The sequence below is a fragment of the Stigmatopora argus genome, chromosome 14 (genome assembly GCF_051989625.1).
Source record: "Stigmatopora argus isolate UIUO_Sarg chromosome 14, RoL_Sarg_1.0, whole genome shotgun sequence".
Lineage (NCBI taxonomy): Eukaryota > Metazoa > Chordata > Actinopteri > Syngnathiformes > Syngnathidae > Stigmatopora > Stigmatopora argus.
This window is the reverse complement of record NC_135400.1, coordinates 11,858,393-11,879,107: the sequence shown is the minus strand read 5'-3', so window position 1 is coordinate 11,879,107 and position 20,715 is coordinate 11,858,393. Positions and strand designations below refer to the sequence as shown.

General features: G+C 40.2%; 2 protein-coding genes and 1 long non-coding RNA gene across 3 annotated transcripts; 2 read left to right on the top strand and 1 right to left on the bottom strand.

Moving 5' to 3' along the window:
- Positions 1–595: 595 nt before the first annotated feature.
- Positions 596–3,612, top strand: bri3 (brain protein I3). Its single transcript, XM_077618729.1, has 3 exons — positions 596–1,150; positions 1,979–2,087; positions 2,664–3,612. The coding sequence occupies exons 1-3, from the start codon at positions 979–981 to the stop codon at positions 2,794–2,796; spliced, it is 414 nt and encodes a 137-aa protein (XP_077474855.1). The 5' UTR covers positions 596–978; the 3' UTR covers positions 2,797–3,612.
- Positions 3,613–4,385: 773 nt separating this feature from the next.
- Positions 4,386–16,996, bottom strand: baiap2l1b (BAR/IMD domain containing adaptor protein 2 like 1b). The gene is made up of 14 exons (XM_077619608.1): positions 16,624–16,996; positions 15,304–15,379; positions 15,118–15,204; positions 11,830–11,891; positions 10,773–10,844; positions 9,891–10,025; positions 8,074–8,226; positions 7,833–7,988; positions 7,073–7,187; positions 6,782–6,998; positions 6,082–6,147; positions 5,779–5,995; positions 4,839–4,885; positions 4,386–4,760 (listed from the first exon to the last, which is right to left on the bottom strand). The coding sequence occupies exons 1-14, from the start codon at positions 16,672–16,674 to the stop codon at positions 4,688–4,690; spliced, it is 1,527 nt and encodes a 508-aa protein (XP_077475734.1). The 5' UTR covers positions 16,675–16,996; the 3' UTR covers positions 4,386–4,687.
- Positions 16,997–18,118: 1,122 nt separating this feature from the next.
- LOC144087938 (uncharacterized) lies at positions 18,119–19,696 on the top strand. Its single transcript, XR_013304790.1, has 3 exons — positions 18,119–18,226; positions 19,090–19,156; positions 19,291–19,696. It is a non-coding gene; the product is annotated as an uncharacterized LOC144087938 (long non-coding RNA).
- The last annotated feature ends 1,019 nt before the right edge of the window (positions 19,697–20,715 follow it).

Here is a 20,715-nt window from a genome sequence, read left to right as displayed (position 1 = left end):
AGGGGGTGGGGCTTGTCGCCCTTCCTCATTGGTCCAACCCGGAAGCGCCTGACATTTGTTGCTGCTCATTTGCGCATAGATTTTAGCCACTCCATTTTACTAATATTTTTAAATACTATGCCCATTTATTTTTTGGAATCCCCTCCTGACAGTACTTTTAATGCACTTTTCAGTCACGTTGATGGAGGAAATATGCTTGGATTTATCGAAGTAAATGTGCCAAAGTCAAACGTTATTAATTATCTGCAAATTATTGCTTAATTTTATATAAACGTCCAATCACATTTGATTAGCCTCCTCAAGAAAAGTGTCAGTCATTACAGTTCAAATGCATTTGATGTTTATCACTAATTAAGATGACACGGTTTTCCATATTGCCGATGCACATGAATGTATTGTGCAATATTTTCCCCACTAAATTATTACATTTTCAATCATTTGTCCTTTTTTAAACCATAACAGGTGGTCTTTTACCCCGAAAAAAATATGAGTTAAGTCTGTCACATGTGAAACTTGGTCAAGATCAGCACAGAACTATCTGGTAATAATAACGCGTGACGTTAGGTTGGCTGTACTGTCCCTTTAAGAAGCCTGGGCGCTTACAGGGAAGCACCAGCCGCTCATCACATGATTCTTCTCTTGTGACAATCTAGAAAGCGAAGGAGAAAAAAAAGGTTGGAGTTCATCGGAGTTACGATGCGCTTCGGTGGGACATGCTTCTTCTTCTGGCGCTAGAGAAACCAAAGATGGAATTGAGTTAACTCTCCGAACACTCCTGCGTCGACGTGCTTATTTCAAACTGAGCTTTGTTGCGTCGCGACGGACGAAGTTGGCGCATGGACAGCGACCAACTTTCGTTTTTGACGCAGTGTCTTTTTTTGTGAATTTGTATCATTTTTTCCGCTTTTTTTGGAGGGTCGACGCATCTCGGCGTCTTCTGTTTAAAGTTACGCAGCAGATCGGACAAGTTTGGCTGACATGGTGGACAGCAAACCCATTCTTCAGGAGAGTCCTCCCGCTTACAACGCTGTCCCCGGGGCTTATGGATATGCCCCCCCGCAGCAGCAGCCACAGCCGCAGCAGCCGCACGGCTACGGGGCGATCCCCGCCGCAGCTCCGCCGCCCTACCACTACCCAGACAGCAGACATGGTGAGCAGACGAGCCAGTCGTCTTTATGTGTCGCATTGTGGCTCGGTGGAACGAATGTCAACGGAGTGGGATGAATCCCACCAGTTTACTTCCGGATTCGTTTCAGGCGAAATGCACGGTATCATTCGTGGGAGTCGGCCCTGAAAAGTAATGAAACTGCGCCAACAATTTTGGTGTATAGGTCAAAGATCTGTCCATCAAGAAAGGTCGTATCAAATGTACAAATTGCTCATTTTTATCGTAAAGGAAGAAGGTATTCGTGTATTTGGCTATAAAATGTCAAATGCGTTTTTTGGGGGGGGATTGAGGGCGGAAATCGTGATTGGATCACGGAAGTAGGCATGTTTTTGTTTTTAAGGGCAGAAGTTACAATCGTATCCCGGATGTTGACGTTAAAATTAACCACAGTAACGAGAAGAAAATCACCATTTTATAATTTATATTTAAAAAATAAAATACAGATTTTTGCACCGTTAGTTAGGTTAGTCAAAGTAACTTCTATTAAAGTTATTTTGTCTTAAACCCAGTCTATTTTACATTTGTGCTGTGCCAATAGTAGTAACAAGATATACCTGTTAACCACTTGGAAAATCCTACCACATTCGAACAGTACTGTGTATTAAAGTGAAAGTGTTTTGTGTTCAAAGTAAAACAGGTTGTCTATCACCTGCTATCATGGGATGTCAAATTTTCTGAGTATTATTATTTATAGATGAGTATTCACAAGGTTGACACAACTGATTTCTGTGAAAATGTACAACTTCTTGTTCTTTTAGCCTCTTAAAAAAGTTTATTTTACAATTATGTGACTTTTTTTCTGATTCGCAGCCTACCCATCACCCCAGATGGGACCCGCCTTATCCCATCAGCCCTTTTCTGGAACCTACACAGTTATTCAACCATCTGTTGTGGTGGTCGGAGGCTGCCCGGCCTGCAGGTGAAGGAACACAACTCTCATTTAATCTTGGAATGAAAATGTGACTTGTGAAGAAACACTCTTTGTGAACAAAGAACAATGCGAGTGTCGCGTGTTCACCGTGACAAAACCTGTAAGCCTTGCCTATGTCCCGTCACTGCCACAATTAGTTAAGCAATAACATGAAAACTCTGTTTGCATCTTGTGATGCAAACCACCAATGTGGTTTTCACTTTTTAAACATCACATTATGGAACATTATTTCAAGTTACAAGTTTATAATTATTTAACTAACTGCCATTGGTAAGGCTAAACGTCCAAGCCATTTAAACTAGAATGGATGTTAGCGATTGAGTACAAGTAGATTCGATGTCTAAATCTATCAATGGCACTGAAATATTATTCACTACCAGCAATCCCTGTTCAAATGGATTGGCCTGTCTTTCCTGCCAGATACTATATAAATTGCACCTAAAACTAGAATGCACCAGCCCAAAAATACACAATTGTTGTCAATGGTTGGGAAGAAGTTAACCAACTGAATGCATAAAAGCAGTGTTTTGAATCATGTAAAACAGCTATTTTTTTTCCCCTCAGAGTTGGCGTTTTGGAAGACGATTTCACCTGCCTGGGAATCCTGTGTGCCATCTTCTTCTTCCCGCTGGGCATCCTTTTCTGTTTCGTGCTGCGCCAGAGGCGGTGCCCTAACTGCGGTGCCACCTTCGGATAGACCAAGCAAACAAAGGCTTACGCGTGCGTGTACTCGACGGCCAAAAGGTTGAGGATGTTGGGCATTAAGGTCAAATGTCAGCATGAAGTGAAAAACTGCATTAAAAGCATGCGGCCCAACATCCTGAACCTTTCAAAGTAATGTATACAACAATCCAGTATTTTCATGCCTTTTTTTTCCGTTTGTTTTCTCATCACACACTGCTGTCGCTGATATGAGACATGCTAAAAAAATCGAGATTCAAACGATTTATACTTTAGATGTAGTATTTTCTTCATCGATGAAGCGCAATACTCTTTTTATGTCAATTTGAGTTCATGTCTAGGCTAAGTGCTGCTGACCAATCTCATATTTTGGAGGGGATAACCTTGAGGGTGGGATGGACATGAATGGACAGCTGCCAGCAGCGTAATTTGTGTATGAATCTCCCAGGGTCATACTCGCACTGATTGTTAATGACTCTGCTCGCTTATTTTCCGCATTTGCATCTTTTCCTGGCCAAGAAAAAGACGACCTCAGGTACCATTGTTGGAAGAGCGGACTCTTTTTTTTTTTTTTGCTTTTTTGTGGAGAGCGCAGAAATGATTAAAAATGATAACGGCTGGACTCGTCCGAGTGGCTCGCCACCCACTCTTCTTCCGCAAGACAATCAAAACGTGTCGTCTTCCATCCTGCAAAAGATGTCAACCAGGACTCTTTGGCTGGAGAATTTTTCTGTCTTTGGAAATAAACCCTACACACGTTCGCTCCTATGATTGAGCTTCTTACTTTTATATACTGTAAACTAGTTTATGATATTAAAAATATGTCACCCAGGTTTTGGACTTGTTTACTGTGTCTGGCCTGCTGGCCCTTCTACAAATTCCGTATATCAACCCTTTCAGGGATAGCTGCCAGTAAAGTCAACACCTATTCAAAAGTTTCATTTAACCATTTATAGAGCAAGATATTTTTGGTCATTTAAAAATGAAAAAAAGACACCGGTTACAGCCTCAAGTAACACTAAAAAATTTAAATGTTATCATGGTCTAACTCACGTGTCAAAGTGGCGGCCCGGGGGCCAAATCTGGCCCGCCGCATCATTTTGTGTGGCCCGGGAAAGTAAATCATGAGTGCCGACTTTCTGTTTTAGGATCAAATTAAAATGAAGAGTATAGATGTATATTAAATTTCCTGATTTTCCCCTTTTAAATCAATAATTATAATTTTTTAATCAATTTTTTTCTGTTTTTCGTTCAAAAACTGTTTTGTGAAATCTAAAAATATATAAAAAAGCTCAAATAAACATTGTTTTAGATCTATAAAAACTGAATATTCAGGGCTTTAATCCAGTTCTTTTAATCCATTTATACAAAAAAAATATCTAAATATATTTAAAATGGTCCGGCCCACGTGAAATCAAGTTGACGTTAAAGGAGCCCGCAAACCAACCCGAGTCTGACACCCCTGGTCTAACTCATTGCCTAATGAATGCTCCATTTAAAGTGCACTTTACACATCTATATAAGATTTGCATCATAATCTGACTTTCACGTTCCCAAGCAGACTGATTTTTGGAATTTTGACATAACAAATCAGTAAATTCACTCTTGTACAAAAAGCCATTGGAGCATTTATTCAATTTCCTTAACATCCAGTCTAAGGTTTATTTACTACTTTCCTCTTTTGTCCTCACAAGTGAAACGATTCAGCGCACGAGTAGACAATTGTCTCGCTTCCACTAAGTCATTTGCGCACACTAGTTGGACAACTTGAGCATACATAACGTCCAGAATGGTCAGGAAGTGGCGATTTCCTAATATGGCCACCGCCAAAGACACATTTTTAATTAAAATACGGGAGCATCACAAGTCCTAGAAAGGCTCCAAAATTCTCCCAATAGTTTCTGAAATCAGATAACCGGGGCCGATCGGTCGTTGGTGACGGTGGGACGTAATCGAACGGTAGAAAACGGGTTTCCGCCCCTAAAAACACAAGAAAGGTTAAATATGTGAAGCGACTGGAATGGTAACGAGAGAACAATTGAGCAGGGCTTGACTTACGCTAGGTAGGCGGGTGTCGGTCTGGAGATGCCGTTAGGCTGGTTTGTCTGTGGAGGGAAACCAAAAGATTACTATGCAAAAAAAATAAATAAATCACTATGTAAATATTGTCCTGCGTCGGAAAGACATCACGAGACTGACTGAGGAATCTTGCACGTCTGGAAGTGCAAGTCTGGGCCACGTGTCCTATTTCCTTATTTTTAATATGCACCAATTTAAAAAAGAAAATACCAATCGATGGTAATAGCTGCTGATAGAACAAAGTAAAAAAATACATATATAAAGGTCACAGTTTGTTGGAATTTATGATAGAAAAGCTTGAAATCAAAGTATTTTCTGTACTACTTGTTGTTTTAATTTTTTAAATTTTTTTATCAGAGTTGGGAGTTGTTTAGTGATACTGAAGATCAATATTTTAATATATTTGTGGGTGATTCAGAATGAGATTCAGCAAAAAATGCCAAGCATAATTTAAAACAAAAAGATTTAAATATTAAGTTTGATGGAACTTTTGGGGGTGAATTTTGTATCAAAGTACCTAAAAGTCATACAAAATTCAATCTAGAGGATAAAGCGGTTCAGAAAATGAGATGACATGACATAGGAATCCAAAGAATTCCGTTTTTGGGTGATTGCCCTTGAAAATAATCCATGCAGTTCTCCATAGTGACCACAAGAGGGATTAAAAGGATCCTAACTTTCTTGCATGGAGACTTTTGAATTTATAGTAGACATAAAAGCAATCTGGATTTAAGGTAAACATAATTCTAACGATCATTAAAGAAAAAAATATTGATTTTAAAGCTTGCAAGGCATGAAGCTTTTTCTTTTTCTTTTTGTTGGGTGTTTGATTGTTCTTGATTACAAACCAGTACGGGAACATTTTTCCGTTGGTGCATTCCAGAGGGGACCAATACAGAACATTAATGCCACGACTCACCGTGTGGTGCTCGGAGGATAACGATGAGACGGCGGAGGGCGTGGGCGAGTGTCGCCGGTGGTGGTTGGCGGCGACAAAGGTGCTGGCGGGCGTCTTGACGGAGGCGCGGTGGTCGGCGTAGTCCTCTGGCGGGAGGATCATGGTGGCCTCGTCCGTTTCCGTGTCTTGGTGGTGCAGGTTGACCACGCTGCGGCTGCGGTACGGCACTGCCGACACGCTGCCGTTTGACGGGGGAGGGCGGGACTTGAATGATCCGGTTTCGGGGGCATTGTGGGTGTGATGTGTTGGTGGGAGTCTGCTTACCTGTTGTTGTTGTTCACCAGCGGCTCCGAGAACGTGCGGCAGTAGGACGTGGGGAACCAGCCCCTCCTGCGACAAGGAAAATAAAGGAAAATGTGTGCATTTTTTAAAATTAATGTTGCTGAGGAGAATTCAAAAGGTGCTAAAACTACATTTGCAACTACATTTAGCTGTTGACCATGGTTTTATATTTCACTTTTGTTCGCATGACATTGATCATGCAGAAAAAATCCTGTTTCATAAAGTGAAGACATATTTTTATATTTAAAAAAAAAAGGCTAATAGTGAAGGGAAAGGTAAACAAATGGCAATTTTCCACTTAAGTAGACCAACTCGCCATTGTCAGAAATGTTTAAATGCCGTACTATTTCTGCCAATCAAATGGGAGTGTCACATATTTAACCACTATCAAAATGGATTGGACATCTAACACCATCAATGATGAAATCTTATCTTTTGAGTCCTCCTCACGTAGCTACCGAGCCCCTCCCTCCACGTATATCAATATTTGTATATCCGATGAAAATCCATTGTAAGCTCTACTGTCACTTTTAATCGGAAGTCTGAAATGAAATGTGGAGCGTTTCCCATTCTGTAACCAGGGTGTTGCCCGGTAACATTATCACAACCCGCGACAAAGGAAAGTGAGCACAAAAGCCCAACCTGGACCGGAAGGCCAACGCAGATAAGGAGCGGGACTCACTTTCCGTTCTTCTCCATTTCGCCGTACATCCAGCCGTCTTTCTCCTCGGGTATGAGCAGAATGATGACGTCGCCCTCGTCGAAGCTGAGAAGGGTGCTGTTGTTCCCGGCGGCGTGGGGGAAGATGGTGCGAACCCGCTGCCTTTTCACCACCTGATTGAGGCCCGCGGCCACGGACACGGAGCGGGCCAGGTTGCTATCCCCGTTGCTCTCGTGCTCTAAAGTCAAATTTGAACAAAGTCCGTGTCAGGCGGTGAGAAAAAGAAGCTTGCCGATGGCGTGTTTGCGCTACCTGCGTTGTTGCTGCCCGTTCTGAACCCGCTGGGAGCTTTGTTGTCCGGGGCGAACAGGCTCACCAATGGGCTGACGTGAGCCTTCTGAGAGGGAGCGGGTGGCGCTGAGATGTTCTGTGGCACACATGAAGGCATGCATGTTAGTACATGAGGATCAAAATACCATGGAAGTACATTGAAGTGAGATGAGAAGCTTCTTTCCGCTTTATTTTTGCACCATCTTTGGACAAAGGAACTGGGTTGAAGTGTCTTATTTTGCCTCAACTAGTTTTGACTGGCACCAGCTTTGTTCTGGGGAACTATAGTAAAATGCCCTATTTGGACCATTTTTGGCAAAACTGTGCAATCCATTTTGCAGCCTGTCATTTTAATAAAAGTAGTCTTTTTTTGGGCATCACATGGTGCTAATTAATAAAAAATAATGAAGTCCCTTTTGTCAAAATTAGTGTTTTTTTTAACCACCGATGTGCTCAGGAAATATTTTGAAGTGTCTCACTTTAACAAATGAAGTGTTTTGACACCATTTAAATTTTAAATTATGTTGAATTGAGTGTGTATTTCATGCAAAAAAAAAAAATCATGAAAAAAACAAAAAAAAACTTTTGCGTTTCGGAGCTAAGTTGAAGTGCCTTGTTGGATGGATCATTTATTGCCATTAAAACAAGTGTAATTATTTGGACAAAAGTAGTAGTTTGCTACTACCTGTGCAACAAGGAACTGTCAATGTGAATTGAAATGCTCCATTTTGCCAAAACATACCAAGCTGCGCCTCGATGGTGTCGGCGAGGGCATCGGCGTGATGGAGACGGGCGTGCGCAGACCCTCGATCATGGTAACGACACTTTCTGGCATGTCGGTGGCGTCGTTGCATTGGTTTTGCCAACTGCTGAGCTTGGCCGACAGGATGTCTCTTGCCTGACCCCCAGAAGAAAAAAAAAAACAATAACAACTATGAATCTCCCGGCGGCTGATTAGAGCGACAGCGGGGTGGACGTGCGACCTTGTCGTGAAAGGACGCGATCTGGTAGGAGAACAAGCAGTGTTTGTCGACCAGGAAGCAGAAGCGCCGCTTCTCCTCCAGCAGGGCTTCTTTGCAGCCGTCGGCGATGAAGAGCTGCATGTCCATTTGCCGGTTGCTTAGCGTCTCCAAGCACTGGCGAAACACACACACACACACACACGACGCACTTTGAGTGAAATGTCACCCTGCGATGGCCCCGGTTAACGACCCTCGCGTCGGACTTATCTCACCGTCCACGCGCTTTGTGGATTGGCGAGACAAGCTGGACTTTTTAACGGCACGGTCTCGTAAAAAGACGGATAAAAGAGGGTGAGAGATAAGTACTCTGTGTTATCTACAGTAGCAGACAACGCTTAAGATAAGTTGAGGGCGCGTGTGCCAAACTTTGATTAAAGTGTCCTTACCGGATTTTGCGCGAGTCATGCTTGTTTGTACTTGCCAAAATATCACAATATCCTTTTTTAATTACAGTAAAATGTTGTAAATGTCGGGCTTTAATGTGATGAAGTTTCACATTTTAGTGTGATCAATTTTGTGTTGCTATTTCGAATTGTTTCATATACAGAAACGCCTCAAATCCATTTCACAAAATTTGGACAGACAAAAAAAATCCTGAAGAACAAACATACCCAAAAAGTGCAAAGCGAATTTGTCAAGATAATATCACGAATTAACGAAGGAAGGTAGGCGGCATCATTCCTGCTAACAACACAATGAGAAACAAAGAAGGCGTGTGATTTAGAGAAAAAAAATCTCATCTATAACGCTAGCAAAACCATTTTTCACCTACTGACATGACAACAAACTTGTTGCGGCCTGTTCTATATCACATGCCTTGTGATCTTATTCCAACAGCAAATTGCACAATCTCCAGCCATGATGAATAAGTGTTTTAGAGAAAGTCTGTGCTTAGGTGCGGCCTGCTGTTGTTTGCATCAGTCAGGTTGTTCAACCCACCAGGCGCAGCCACTTTATTGACACAATGCATAAAACTCTGAAAGATTCCCAACGCCGCAGCCTGACTGGCCCGATCGATGCGAGCCAGGTTATGTAAGCGCTGGACTCTTCCAAATAAATGGAAAACGTCTCTACTGAAACAGCTTGATTTATTTCACATATTAACTCATCAATATTATCACAAATATTTTTGGGGGCAACGTGTAATGTAGATTTATTTGTCTTTAACAGGTTAGCCACAAAATGGCTTCAATATGTCTTCATATGATTGCTTCATCAATATTGCTTATCCTCGTGATTGCGGATTGAAATGATTCAATCATGTAAATACTAATGGTTGATTCATTTAATAATTGATTAATCGTGGCAGCTCTAGTTTTCAACAAAGAATAAACACAAATCATGAGATAATAGGCTGACAAATGCTATTAACACGCCAGTCCAGAATTAGGCTCTTATTCTAAAAGACCAAGATTACTACTTCCTATGTTGGCAATTATATTACACAAAAACCTCAGCTAAGTCAACATTTTTCCATTTGACAGTGTGTGGCACCCAAAATTAATTTGACACCCCCAGCACAGTTAGTGATATTGGACTCACAGTCTGAATTAGTAATGCTTGTTCATGAGTCTCTCGGTGTTTAGTCAGTGTGTTGGCAACATTTTTTTTCTGCCACATGCTAGATGACTTGTACTAGTGTGAACCTTTTGTCCCAAAACGTTGCTACACCTTCCGATGTGGCTCAGGTGACTTTGTGCATAATTATAGCTTAGCAAATATGAATAGAGTGGTGTGTGTGTGTGCGAATGAGTCAAGTCTGTCTGTATCGGCCTCACCTCGCTCTCTTTGTTCTCATACTTGTTGGCATTCTTCCCCTGGCTTTTCCTCCTCAGCTTCTTTAGGTCAGCCTGGGATTTCTCCAAAGAGTCCTGCTTCATCTTATGTTCGATCTGGTACCTTTTAAATGTGGCCTGGAAAGAACCATAGTGCCAGACGTTAAAAATCAGAACTCTCGCTGATGATTTTGCAGGTTTTTGCCAGTTATTTTTTTGTGCAGATTGGTGAGAGTTATTTGATTCTGTGTAATCATTGGTTGGTTAAAATTCAAAACCAGACCAACCTTAACATGTTCTAGTTTTCTAACGAAACCGAGTGTGCCACAGCCCACTACAGGCTGAAGGCTATGCGCGTATGCCTTCTATGCAATGTTCATTTCAGAATGTGAAAATATAGTTAGTATGCATGCAGTAACAACATCGGAAGTCGGTAAACTGTAGAAAATAAAAACAAACAAACCACATAGTTATGGATTCCGCAACTAAAAATGAGTTAATGACAGCTGTCAGACAACAATGTTTTGCTTTTTATTTGTTGCCCAGAATTGAATGGAAAATATGTATGGTATACCGCAACATAAATTCAATTTGTTTCATTACAAAGCAATTACAGCACATTCACAAGCATAATTGGAGGAAGTATAATGACAATTATGACAATCAGGTCAATTAGGTCAATCCGGTTTAAGCGGTAAATAATAGTTTTGATAAGTCCCTAAAATCTGCTTGTTTTACATTTCATCAAATGCTCAAGCACAGTCGTGAAAAATATTTACTATGACATGTCAGAATTTGTGAACTTTCTTTTCCCATGGAATAGAGTCGCAAATTTTTCACATTCACCAAAACCGTATTTTTTTAATTTTTTTTTTTTTAACTTACCGTCATGTATTTGACATCCATTTCCGTCTTCCTCTCCAGCTCGTTAATAATCTCCCGATGGAACCTCTTAAACTTCAGGTGGAAGTCAGGTTTGACAAAAAAAAGACAGTGAGTTTGAAACATGACAAGAAAATGTAGGAGGATTGGATATTGACTAAGACAGGGAAACCTGTTAAATAAGAGAAGTACATTTAGATTGTATTAGCACATATGTGTGGGGGTGTTGGCAAGGTTCAAGGTTGCGCTTATGAATGAGTCAGAAATAAAGCGTGGGAATGCCCACAGACTGCTCCCTCTTCCTCTTCCTCTTTGGATTGCATTCCGGCTCAGTATTGCGAGGGTGGCCCAGTTTACAGCGTCCGCATGGAGCACTCGAGTCCAAACACAAAAAAACACCGAGGTTGTCCCCCGTCAATTTTGGTGACTAAAACTCTATTTTTTGAGTCAACCCACCTACAATTCACAGACAACGTCTTCGCCAGTGACAGGTGACTGTTTTTTCCCATTGGTGTCCACTATGGCAATGCAATACTTTACCCTAATAGTGATTAAAGTTCACTAATTTTCTCTACTCCAGTATGAAAGAGTGGGAATGTCCCACTTTATTGGGAATCCATGAGCAAACTGACTCTGAGACAGGCCTAGGTCTTACATTTCCAGAAGCCTCAATCTTGGCTTAATCTGTCTTTTCTTGTTCTTGACCTTGTTTCAGTCTTGGCCTTCATTTAGACCTTTTCTCTTAATCTTAGTTTGGCTTTGGTCTCAATACTCCACTAAATCTTCCTCATAAATGTCCCTCCTTCTTTGACCTCTGTTCCCAAAGAGACGCTTTTCTACACCGTTTCTACAGCAACGACCGATTCTCGTCTGACGTAAAATTAGGCGGGGTTTTCCTTGAAGACCAAATGTCAAGAGTCAAGAGGTTAATACGCATCTCCTCAAGAAATTGCAGTAATTGTTATGAGCAAAATGCGCCAGAGATTAAAATGTGCATTAGGCAAGTTGATAAGACTACAATTGTGTCCAACTTGAAGTGTCAGGCAGAGATTCTACTCACATTGTCCTCCCACTCAAAAAAGACTTTCCGGTGGACTTCCGAGATTCCCATCAGCACCACCCCTAATCAGGAAAGAAGGAGAACGAGGTTAAACATTCATATAGTCTCGCTGTAAGACGCCAGTGGCAGTCAATGAGTTAACAACTCTTCAACGCCGTTGACTCACAACCTGTCAAACGTCACCGTCTTTCACAATATGCTACAAAAGGATTCACTTTGTAGAAGGAAAAGGACATAAATGCAAGCATCTTAACTGGAAAAACTGGACCACCAACTGTTGGGCTAATCAAAAAGGACTTAGAAGGCAGACGGCTATACGTTGCCACTTGCTCTCTCTCTGCATGCACTTTGACAAAATAATCAATTTAGGATTATGATGATGTATTCAAAAATGCTTATCTGCACTACGTACAAAGATCTGAGAATGGAAATTGGGTTTTCAGAAGAAGCCAAAAAGCAGATGGCATGCCAGCTGACTTAAGTCTGTTTCCAACATATTTTATGCGGTCTGGATAGTACATATAATTGTTTATTGACACCGTTATTTGACAGACATTTTATAACACTTGGCAGAAAACTGTTAGTCACGAGACAGTGTGATGTTGCACTTTAAGATCTGAGGGACAAAATTTGCCATCAATAGAGTGCTAACTAATTTACAGGTATATTCATTTTTGAATATAGAATATTTACATAGTACCTCTTACCTTAAAGCTGATTTTAAAAGAAAATGTTGATGTAATCAAGCCACAATGCTGCCATACTTGTTTTTGTGGGCAAAATAATCCTGGCATGAGCGACAGCCACCTGATGCACCATGCAAACATGCTGGGATTATGTTAAAAAAATAAAACGCCATGTGATCCGCCTGGATGAAAGGACACTCTTGATCTGTTGTTCAGGTTTGTTTTATTTCAACAATTGTTTTGACTGAGGGCTTAACATTTGTGCCGAGAATTTTAATTAAAACCATACGATAGTTGTCGAATTATTATTCAATTAATTGTCGCCGCCAGATAGAAAACGGATTGTCTTTGTAATTATAATTTCACAGCCAATCTCACCAAAATTATATTAAAAAAATGCTCCTCGAACCTCAAAAAAATTCTCAGACACAACTACAGAACAATTAAAAATCTAAAGACGTTAAGACCTACCAGACAGTATTTAAGGTCTTTTAAGACAATACAGTCTCGCCATTTTTCAACATGGCAGTAACCGTGTGGCGATAACAAAAGGTGCAAAGTTTAGTCAGATTCCGCTGCTAGATTCCTTTAATTGCAACGCTTTGGAATGAGAACTATCATTTTTTTTTTGCAGATGATAAGCAAACCTCCATCCCGGCATGTATTTTGTCCAACCTCTTTGTTTCAGCTATCAGTCAGCCTTGGTTAAGCCTCCAACTCAATACAAAGATATGAAGACTGATAATGGATTCCTGTTCAGGGTCCTTCTGGGGGAGGGAAGCCCGTTGCAAGTGGTGGAATGAAAGAACTGTTGACATTTGAACTCTCACTGTTGAGAAGGACAAGAACGAGGAGGAGGGGCGCAAAAGGAAGACGGCGAGGACAAGGTGCACTCGGTCTTCCGATATCTCTCGAGAGTATCCCATTTCTGGTCGGCTATACGCGCCAATCTAGCTCATGTTTCTCAGCAGCCAGCCTCACTCCGTCGAAAATACACCGCGTTTTAGCTCACTGAACCTTTACGGTACACCACAATTGTGTATATTTTTCCTGGAAACTCACTTGGAAAGAAGCAAAAAAATAAATAAATGCAGCCCAGCCCCCAAAAAGAGAGATTGACTGCTGTTTGGACAAGTCAAATTTTCCCTCCTCCAGATTTCACTCCACAAGTCTGCACTGACCTTGTATTTACTGTACAGTGGGTGATAGGCTAAATGAGTCTTTGAGATTAGGTTCCTCTGAAAGTTTGACTGGTTTACCTGTAGCATATCTGTCAACCTCGGCCAATTGCTCCCCTTATTAATGATTGCGATTCCCCTTAAGTAAAAATAAACCGTACAAATGAAACACAGCACATATTTACTCACATAGGGTGCACTTAAAACTTTTTTATGCACTAAATTCAAGATTCTGTATGACGCTGATAGCTTGACTGTCCAAGTACATTGCTTGCTGACACGCTATATGTATATAGTGTAAAGGCAGCAGAATGTACATGCGCATTTCATACTTAATGGATGACAATATTAGCAGTCGACGATGACGTTTTCGTATGCTACCAGTGATCAGACGATCCGGATTAGAGCCGAAATGGGTAAAACGAGATCGGTTTTCCCAAAAAACTTACTTAAAAAAAAATTCCCGTACAAAAGTTGTTATACAACGTACACAAGTTGAAATGATCAAAAAACGTATAAAATATGGGGAAAAACATAAATTGACAGGTAAACTGTTGGTTAACCAAACACAAATCCAATAGCTAGGAAGGCTATAACATCTACATTTTCTGCCCAAATGATCCAAATACTCTTCGATTTAACCTTCGATGGGGATGAACGTAACGGGCACCACAACATTAGACAACACCAGACATTCAGCGATTCATTTTTACTTAATCCCCATAATCCGAGATGGTGAGTCGGGGAAAGATCATTCCTGGGCCGGCACACAAGGATTAGTGGATTGTATCCACAGGTTAGGGCTCAGCGTGACTCAGACAGGAATATAATAATACAATAATAATTTGGACCTTACTAGAATCTCACCCATCAATCATCTATTCGATCGAAGGCTAGAACCGAGACACTCAAACTGCATCGAGTTCAACTCTGGAAATGACTACGCTAGCCAAAAATGACTCAACAAGAATCCAGAATCTTGTTCAAAACTATTAAAAAGTGCGTGTCAAATGATTTATTGTCGGTCTGCTGATCCCCAAAGATTTGCCAGGCGGCCACATCACATCTCCCATTGTCCCGCTCTATTTAATTAGCAGTTCCGCAGGGGAGCTGAGAAGTAAACAGTGGTTGAATCAAAGTGTACCACAGGTGAAGCAGATATAATTTCCGTGTGGGGAGTCACCCGGGCAAAGCAGCATGCTAGAATTAAATTGAGTAACACTGCTACCTGCACTAGAGTGAAACTGTATCGCCGTTTGGTTTACTCAGTAACTGTACTTTCCGCATTAATCAGCACAATTCAAACTTTGACTGCTTAAAGACATACTTGATTGAAGGTGCTTCACAAAGTACTTGAAAATATGACATTCTTAAATTTTACTAAAACTAATAGAAAGACAGGACTGATGAGAACGTGAACTTACCTAAATCTCTGGATACAGGAGAAACCACAGCACTCTCCCCAATTTTAGACATGGCATCAAAATATAATCTTCCTGCCAAAGTCATTGCTAGGAAAAAAAAAAATCAACAACGATCTGTATCATCAACACAAACTGTTATTTAACAGTGTAGCCCTAATTTATTTTAAACGATGTCAAACTACTCACCCGCTACAGATTTCTCATAGTTCTTCCCCAGGTTGACCAGGTTTCTCAGACCTGGGTTGAACTGGTCCATCACATTCTGAGCACCCAGACATGAAAGGAAAAGGTTTATAATTATACATTTGAACATGTGTTGTACACTCAAAACCCGAATTGTTTAAAGACAAATTTTTAAGTTCTCGTTCTTGTCTCAGATCTCAAATCTTGATGGGATTTAAGTCGTAGTCTTGAATGCAACACAGTACTTTGAACTCATTCGTACTTCCACAGAATTTCCCAGTTATATTCATTTACACAAAAAGGATCCAGAATAAAATGATGCCATTGTTTGTTGTTTTAAGATAGTGAGATTTTGCTCCCATTTCTCAAAAACCAGAAGATTTAATTTAAACCAATAAGGGTAGTTTTGAACAGCATAGACGAACGGAACAGCTGATCTGATCTCTGTAATCATGTCAATTAGCGTATCTTAAGTGCATTTCCTGGTAAGACTCACACCCAAAGCCAGAATGCAGGAAATCAAATAAAGACAAATACTGAGCAAAACCTTTTCAGTACTCGTCATCCATCAGTGACCGCGGTAGACTACATTCTTTAAATACTCCAGATTGAAATGAGGTGGTTTTGCAATGTAAACTTTCAAACAACAATCAATTCTGTGAAACTGAGACTGGAAACTATAAAACCAGTGGAGTTTCTGTTATTATTGACTTTATGCCACCCGTGGAATGGAGCACCACTTGACATTGTTGGCCATTGACAGCAATAGACGTCCAATCCATTTGAACTCCCATTTCAAATAGAATGGATGTCAATGGCACTGAATGAGATAATTAGCAGGCAAATAAATGTGTTTTGATTTTTTAAATACATGCGCAATCTGGGGGGAAAACAACAACAAATAAGATATTATTATTGTTATTATTATGAAACCCAAAATCCTGGTTGTCAGCTAAAATTGACCAAACTGACTGGCTCTTGGCCTCAATACAAGTAAAAAAAAATCTTAAAAGTAGATTCTCATCAGCCATCTTGTTTCATGGCAATCCCCAAATATTATACGTATACTATGACGGATTTGGACATGTTTGCTACATGTGTCGACCCCTCCCCTCAAACAATTGTGCAATTAGTCAAACAATGAATAAAACCATGTTATTCCATGATGGAGAGCAACCAAAGCCAGTTGAAGTATGGAAATATGTATTACTAGTATGTATTATATCGTGAATTCATATTTTGGAGTACAATAATGAGGAAAATGAGTGGGTTTAATAAAGTAGAGTGGGCACACCTGTTACTTCACAGGTGGCCAGTACGTACCTTGTATGTACTTTCAGTAAGCTTGTTCACCTCCTCCGCGCTCCTCGACATTTTTAAAATCCCTTGTGGACCAAAATGGAGATGGGGTTGGCAAAACGACGTTTGAAAATGGTCAAATTCAGTCGACGATTAAAAAAAACATAAATTAAAAAAAGAAGGTATGGACTGGGGAGAAAAGCTACGGTCGCGAAGTCCACATAGCTCACCGGAGAAGTAAAACACGGTCATGTGGATTAAAAAAAAAATCCTAATAAAATGATTTTTTTTAAAAAGCCGTCCAGTAAAGAGAAGATCGGTTGTGATGTGTTGCCACGCAGGTAATGAAAACTGCTGTCAAACTTGTTGCAGGTTGGCGAGTTTACGGTAGGGGAGGGGGGAAGCAGGAAGTGAAGTTTTACAAGGAACGGTCTTCTATTCCGGTGTTGTTTTCAAAATAATACATTTAGTTTGAAATCCAGGAAAACGAGATTTTTGCAAGATTGGAACTCTCGTTGTCACCTGGAATGGAAATACATGATGCAATGCATTGAATACCCCATATCTTATTCATTATACAAATGTTCATCCATAACTGTATTAAAATTGTTGAGTGTGTTCTACCACCAGATGTCAGTAAATGCAAACTGATTAACCACAGTGCATGACAAGATCAACCCATTTACAAAATGATGTTTTTTGAATACTGACATGTTTTAAATTAGTTTTGTATATTGGACGTTTAACACTGAATGTGTATGTTCAAAGCAATATGCAAGCTCACCTATTTCATGTTCCAACTTAGGAGCCCTCCCCAATGAGAAATGACACTACAAAAGTAAATAAAAACTGGTGAGCTTTGATATGATAATCCTGCAAAACACATCTCATCCCCAAAGACGTTGCATGTACATTCAGATGTAGTTCCAAGAAACCTCTCCTTTTACACTTGACTGTCCAAAATTGCTAAAATTTCAACTACAAGTAGCAATTTGCTCAAAATGATGAATATGGTGTCTTAAAGTGGATTGAAATTGCACCCAAGGATGGACCAAACTGGTTCACGACCGTTGTCAATAGTGGCTAATGTGTTAATAGTTAATATTTCCTTTAAAAAAAATCATATTTTCAATTCTTTAGGCAAAAATATGGTCGGTGGCATGGTGGGTAGATGTTAGGACGGCGACTAACAGTTCTGAGATAAAAGGCCTCCCAGAAAGAAGTTTGAATGTTGAATGTATTCCAGTTTACCCCAACATCCAAAAAAAGACATAAGAGTCTGACTGAATGCTCCAAAATGTCCCTACTTATGAAACGGCAATTTCTTGGTCTGGTGTAGCTTGTTTTAGAATATATAGTGAGTTGCTGTTCCAGTTGCTGGAGAAGAAATGATCGACTTGCAAATACAAGCTGTCAAGCGTGCAGTATTTTGAAAAACAGATGCGGCTTGACGCAACTCGCCGCGGAACGTTGCACACGCCGAGGTTCAGCATTCCTCCGTCTGCGTTGTCCGAGCTGTTATGACCTCTCGCTCATTGTTGCCAATCCGACATTTTCTTCCGAGACGCCTGCACCAGGCAAGAAAAGAACGCTTTTCCCTTACAGGAATGCATCAACGTCATTTAAGGTGATGACTCTTTCACATGTTTCAGCTTAGACAACAGAACACACTCAAGAGTTTTCTCTTTACCCTTGAGAAGCACAAAAGAAACGGTTCTCAGGTTTGAGCTGGCAGTTTACAACCAATCACAGCAAGACAGGCGCAAGGACATGCTGTAAATGCCGCGATTCAACTAGTTTTTCTCTAATACTCTTTATGAAACACTGAATCGGTTTTATAAAACAAAAATCATTGCAATACAACTTTCTTTTCTATTTGGAGGAACCTTTGACTAAAAATGCAACGTGAGCAGGAAGACTTTATATTTTGTTCAAATTTACAGAGTAAACATATTCTTTATCTGACTTCATTTTTATTCATTTAGGGCGTTTTGTTTGACAGATGGATTTATTCTATTGTCATTTGCTCTTCATTCCAACTTAAATCTAATGGCCGTGTTTCATTAATACCATACATTGAAAGAGCATAATTTTAACTGTAAATTTCATTTTAAATTAGAATAATATTAACTTTAATGGATGCCGATAGATGTCCAAGCTAACAAGGAAGGCTGGCAGTGAATGAATGTTGTATAAATGGATCAGACAATGGATCATTGGCACTAAAAATGCCATTAAATTGATGTCATGCTTGAGAATTGATGTGTAATTTGTCTGGAAAATTGGGTACTATCTTTTTAAATCCTAACATGTAGCTCCAAAATTTAGTCCGGACAATTTTTAATTTGACCCTCCACAAAATTGTGCTCCAATTTATCCTGCCTTTGCATGCTATGTTTCGTCATTAACTTAAAGGCTAAAATGGCTGCGGTGCTAAAAATTGAAATGCTTAGTAGGTTTTGAATTGTAACCCTTCTTTCTGGGTTGTAGACTTTATGGGTCAAGACCTGGACCGCTTTCCACCAGCTGGCTACCTGTGGTTAAGAGGTTTGACATGGTAGGGCCAAATCCGTCATTGAGTTAAATAAAATCTCATTTCCACTGACCTGATCAATGATTCAAAAAAATCTTTTTGTTATCATTTTCAAAATGTCAAAGACCGCTGATGGTGTGTTTTTTTTTCTTTCCCAGAGGACACAAGCAAGTGTGAGCGAGTCCTGCCTGAAGCCTGACGCGGCCTTGTAGAATAATTCTCTATTCATACTAAGAGTTTACCTCAGTGCCTGCCAGACCACACGTCCTTTGTGAGAGGCACATTTTATTTTGCTTTGAATTAAACTGCGTAGCCATGGATTCGATCAGAATAACAAGAGAGCTGTCACTTTTACGCAAAAGTAGCCTAGGGACCCTAATGCAAACGTGTAGGGACACAAACACAATTACAGGAAGTCATGTGGGATACCTTTCCACAAATGTGGTATGTTAGAAGTGCAAACAACACTAGTAATATAACCACACACACACACACACTACAATAAACGCACTCATTCCCATCTAATCTTTTACTGGATACATTTTCATAGTTTCCAGCTCTCAATCTCAAGTAGCATCCATAAAATAAAAAAAGTTTGTTGCTCAAACAAGTGGAGTTCACAACCCACGGTGTCCACTCAACGAGCTGACAAGGCTGTTTGTAAGTGGCGGGAAGACGGAGATTGTTCCTCTGAAGTGAGATACGGCGCCCTCACATCCACACTGGCGCAGCAGGTTGGAGACAAATTTACAGCAATCTATGTGTCCAACCTTGAAAATCTGGCACGGATGTTGCCGCTCAGTCATCGGGACTGGGAACGCAAGTGGCTCTTTTTGGCAAAGCCATTTTTTTTTTTACAAATTGCAGGTGAATATATACTATATATACAGTAATACCTCGTTTATCATGGTAGATATAAGTTCCAAGGCTTCCTGCGATAGGTGAATAACTGCAATATTGTGTTCTTATGCTGTCTATTTGATAATATTTAGACTTTTTCATCTCTATACTATTATTTAACTCAGCCATTATTATATTGTTCACTGTTCCTATAAATTCTTCATATATAGAAGGCGCGATAGTCGATCTACGAAATGGCGAGGTATAATTGTAGTTTCCGTAGCGGTGACATAACTAAGTGAACAAGTCAAAATCTCCACTTAACTACAATTTACATGCAGGAATTAGGATTTTATTGGCTAATAATAAAAAAAAAAATCACCAGTGCCTCATATTGTCTCGTATTGTAATTGAAACATTGTTCACAAACACAAAAACACATGATTATTTTACTATCTGTCACTGCGTCTTGTACTCCCTCTGCAACAAATGTTCATTTTAGTTTGGACCAATCAGCAGCCAAAACTCCTGTTCTCATCCACCTTCTGCGTGTCTTTAACGGAAGTAATAAAGCACATTTGATGTCAGCATCAAAGAAGGATTGACTTAGTGGGAACAGGAAGTCTGTACGCGTATTGGAAACGCTAAGCAGCCGTGCAGGGTCTATAAATAGTAAAGGGGTTAGCACACACATACACACAGTATTATATCTGTAAATCTGTTTCCGGATGAGGGTCACATAG

Excerpts from the sequence above, each read along its gene's own strand:
- baiap2l1b (XM_077619608.1), bottom strand. The coding sequence starts at position 16,674 with ATGTCGAGGAGCGCGGAGGAGGTGAACAAGCTTACTGAAAGTACATAC. Across the intron at positions 7,989-8,073 it reads TCGCGTCCTTTCACGACAAG|GCAAGAGACATCCTGTCGGC; the intron begins GTCGCACGTCCA and ends TCTGGGGGTCAG. Across the intron at positions 4,761-4,838 it reads CCGACACCCGCCTACCTAGC|GGGCGGAAACCCGTTTTCTA; the intron begins GTAAGTCAAGCC and ends TTGTGTTTTTAG.
- bri3 (XM_077618729.1), top strand. The coding sequence starts at position 979 with ATGGTGGACAGCAAACCCATTCTTCAGGAGAGTCCTCCCGCTTACAAC. Across the intron at positions 1,151-1,978 it reads CTACCCAGACAGCAGACATG|CCTACCCATCACCCCAGATG; the intron begins GTGAGCAGACGA and ends TCTGATTCGCAG. Across the intron at positions 2,088-2,663 it reads GGAGGCTGCCCGGCCTGCAG|AGTTGGCGTTTTGGAAGACG; the intron begins GTGAAGGAACAC and ends TTTTCCCCTCAG.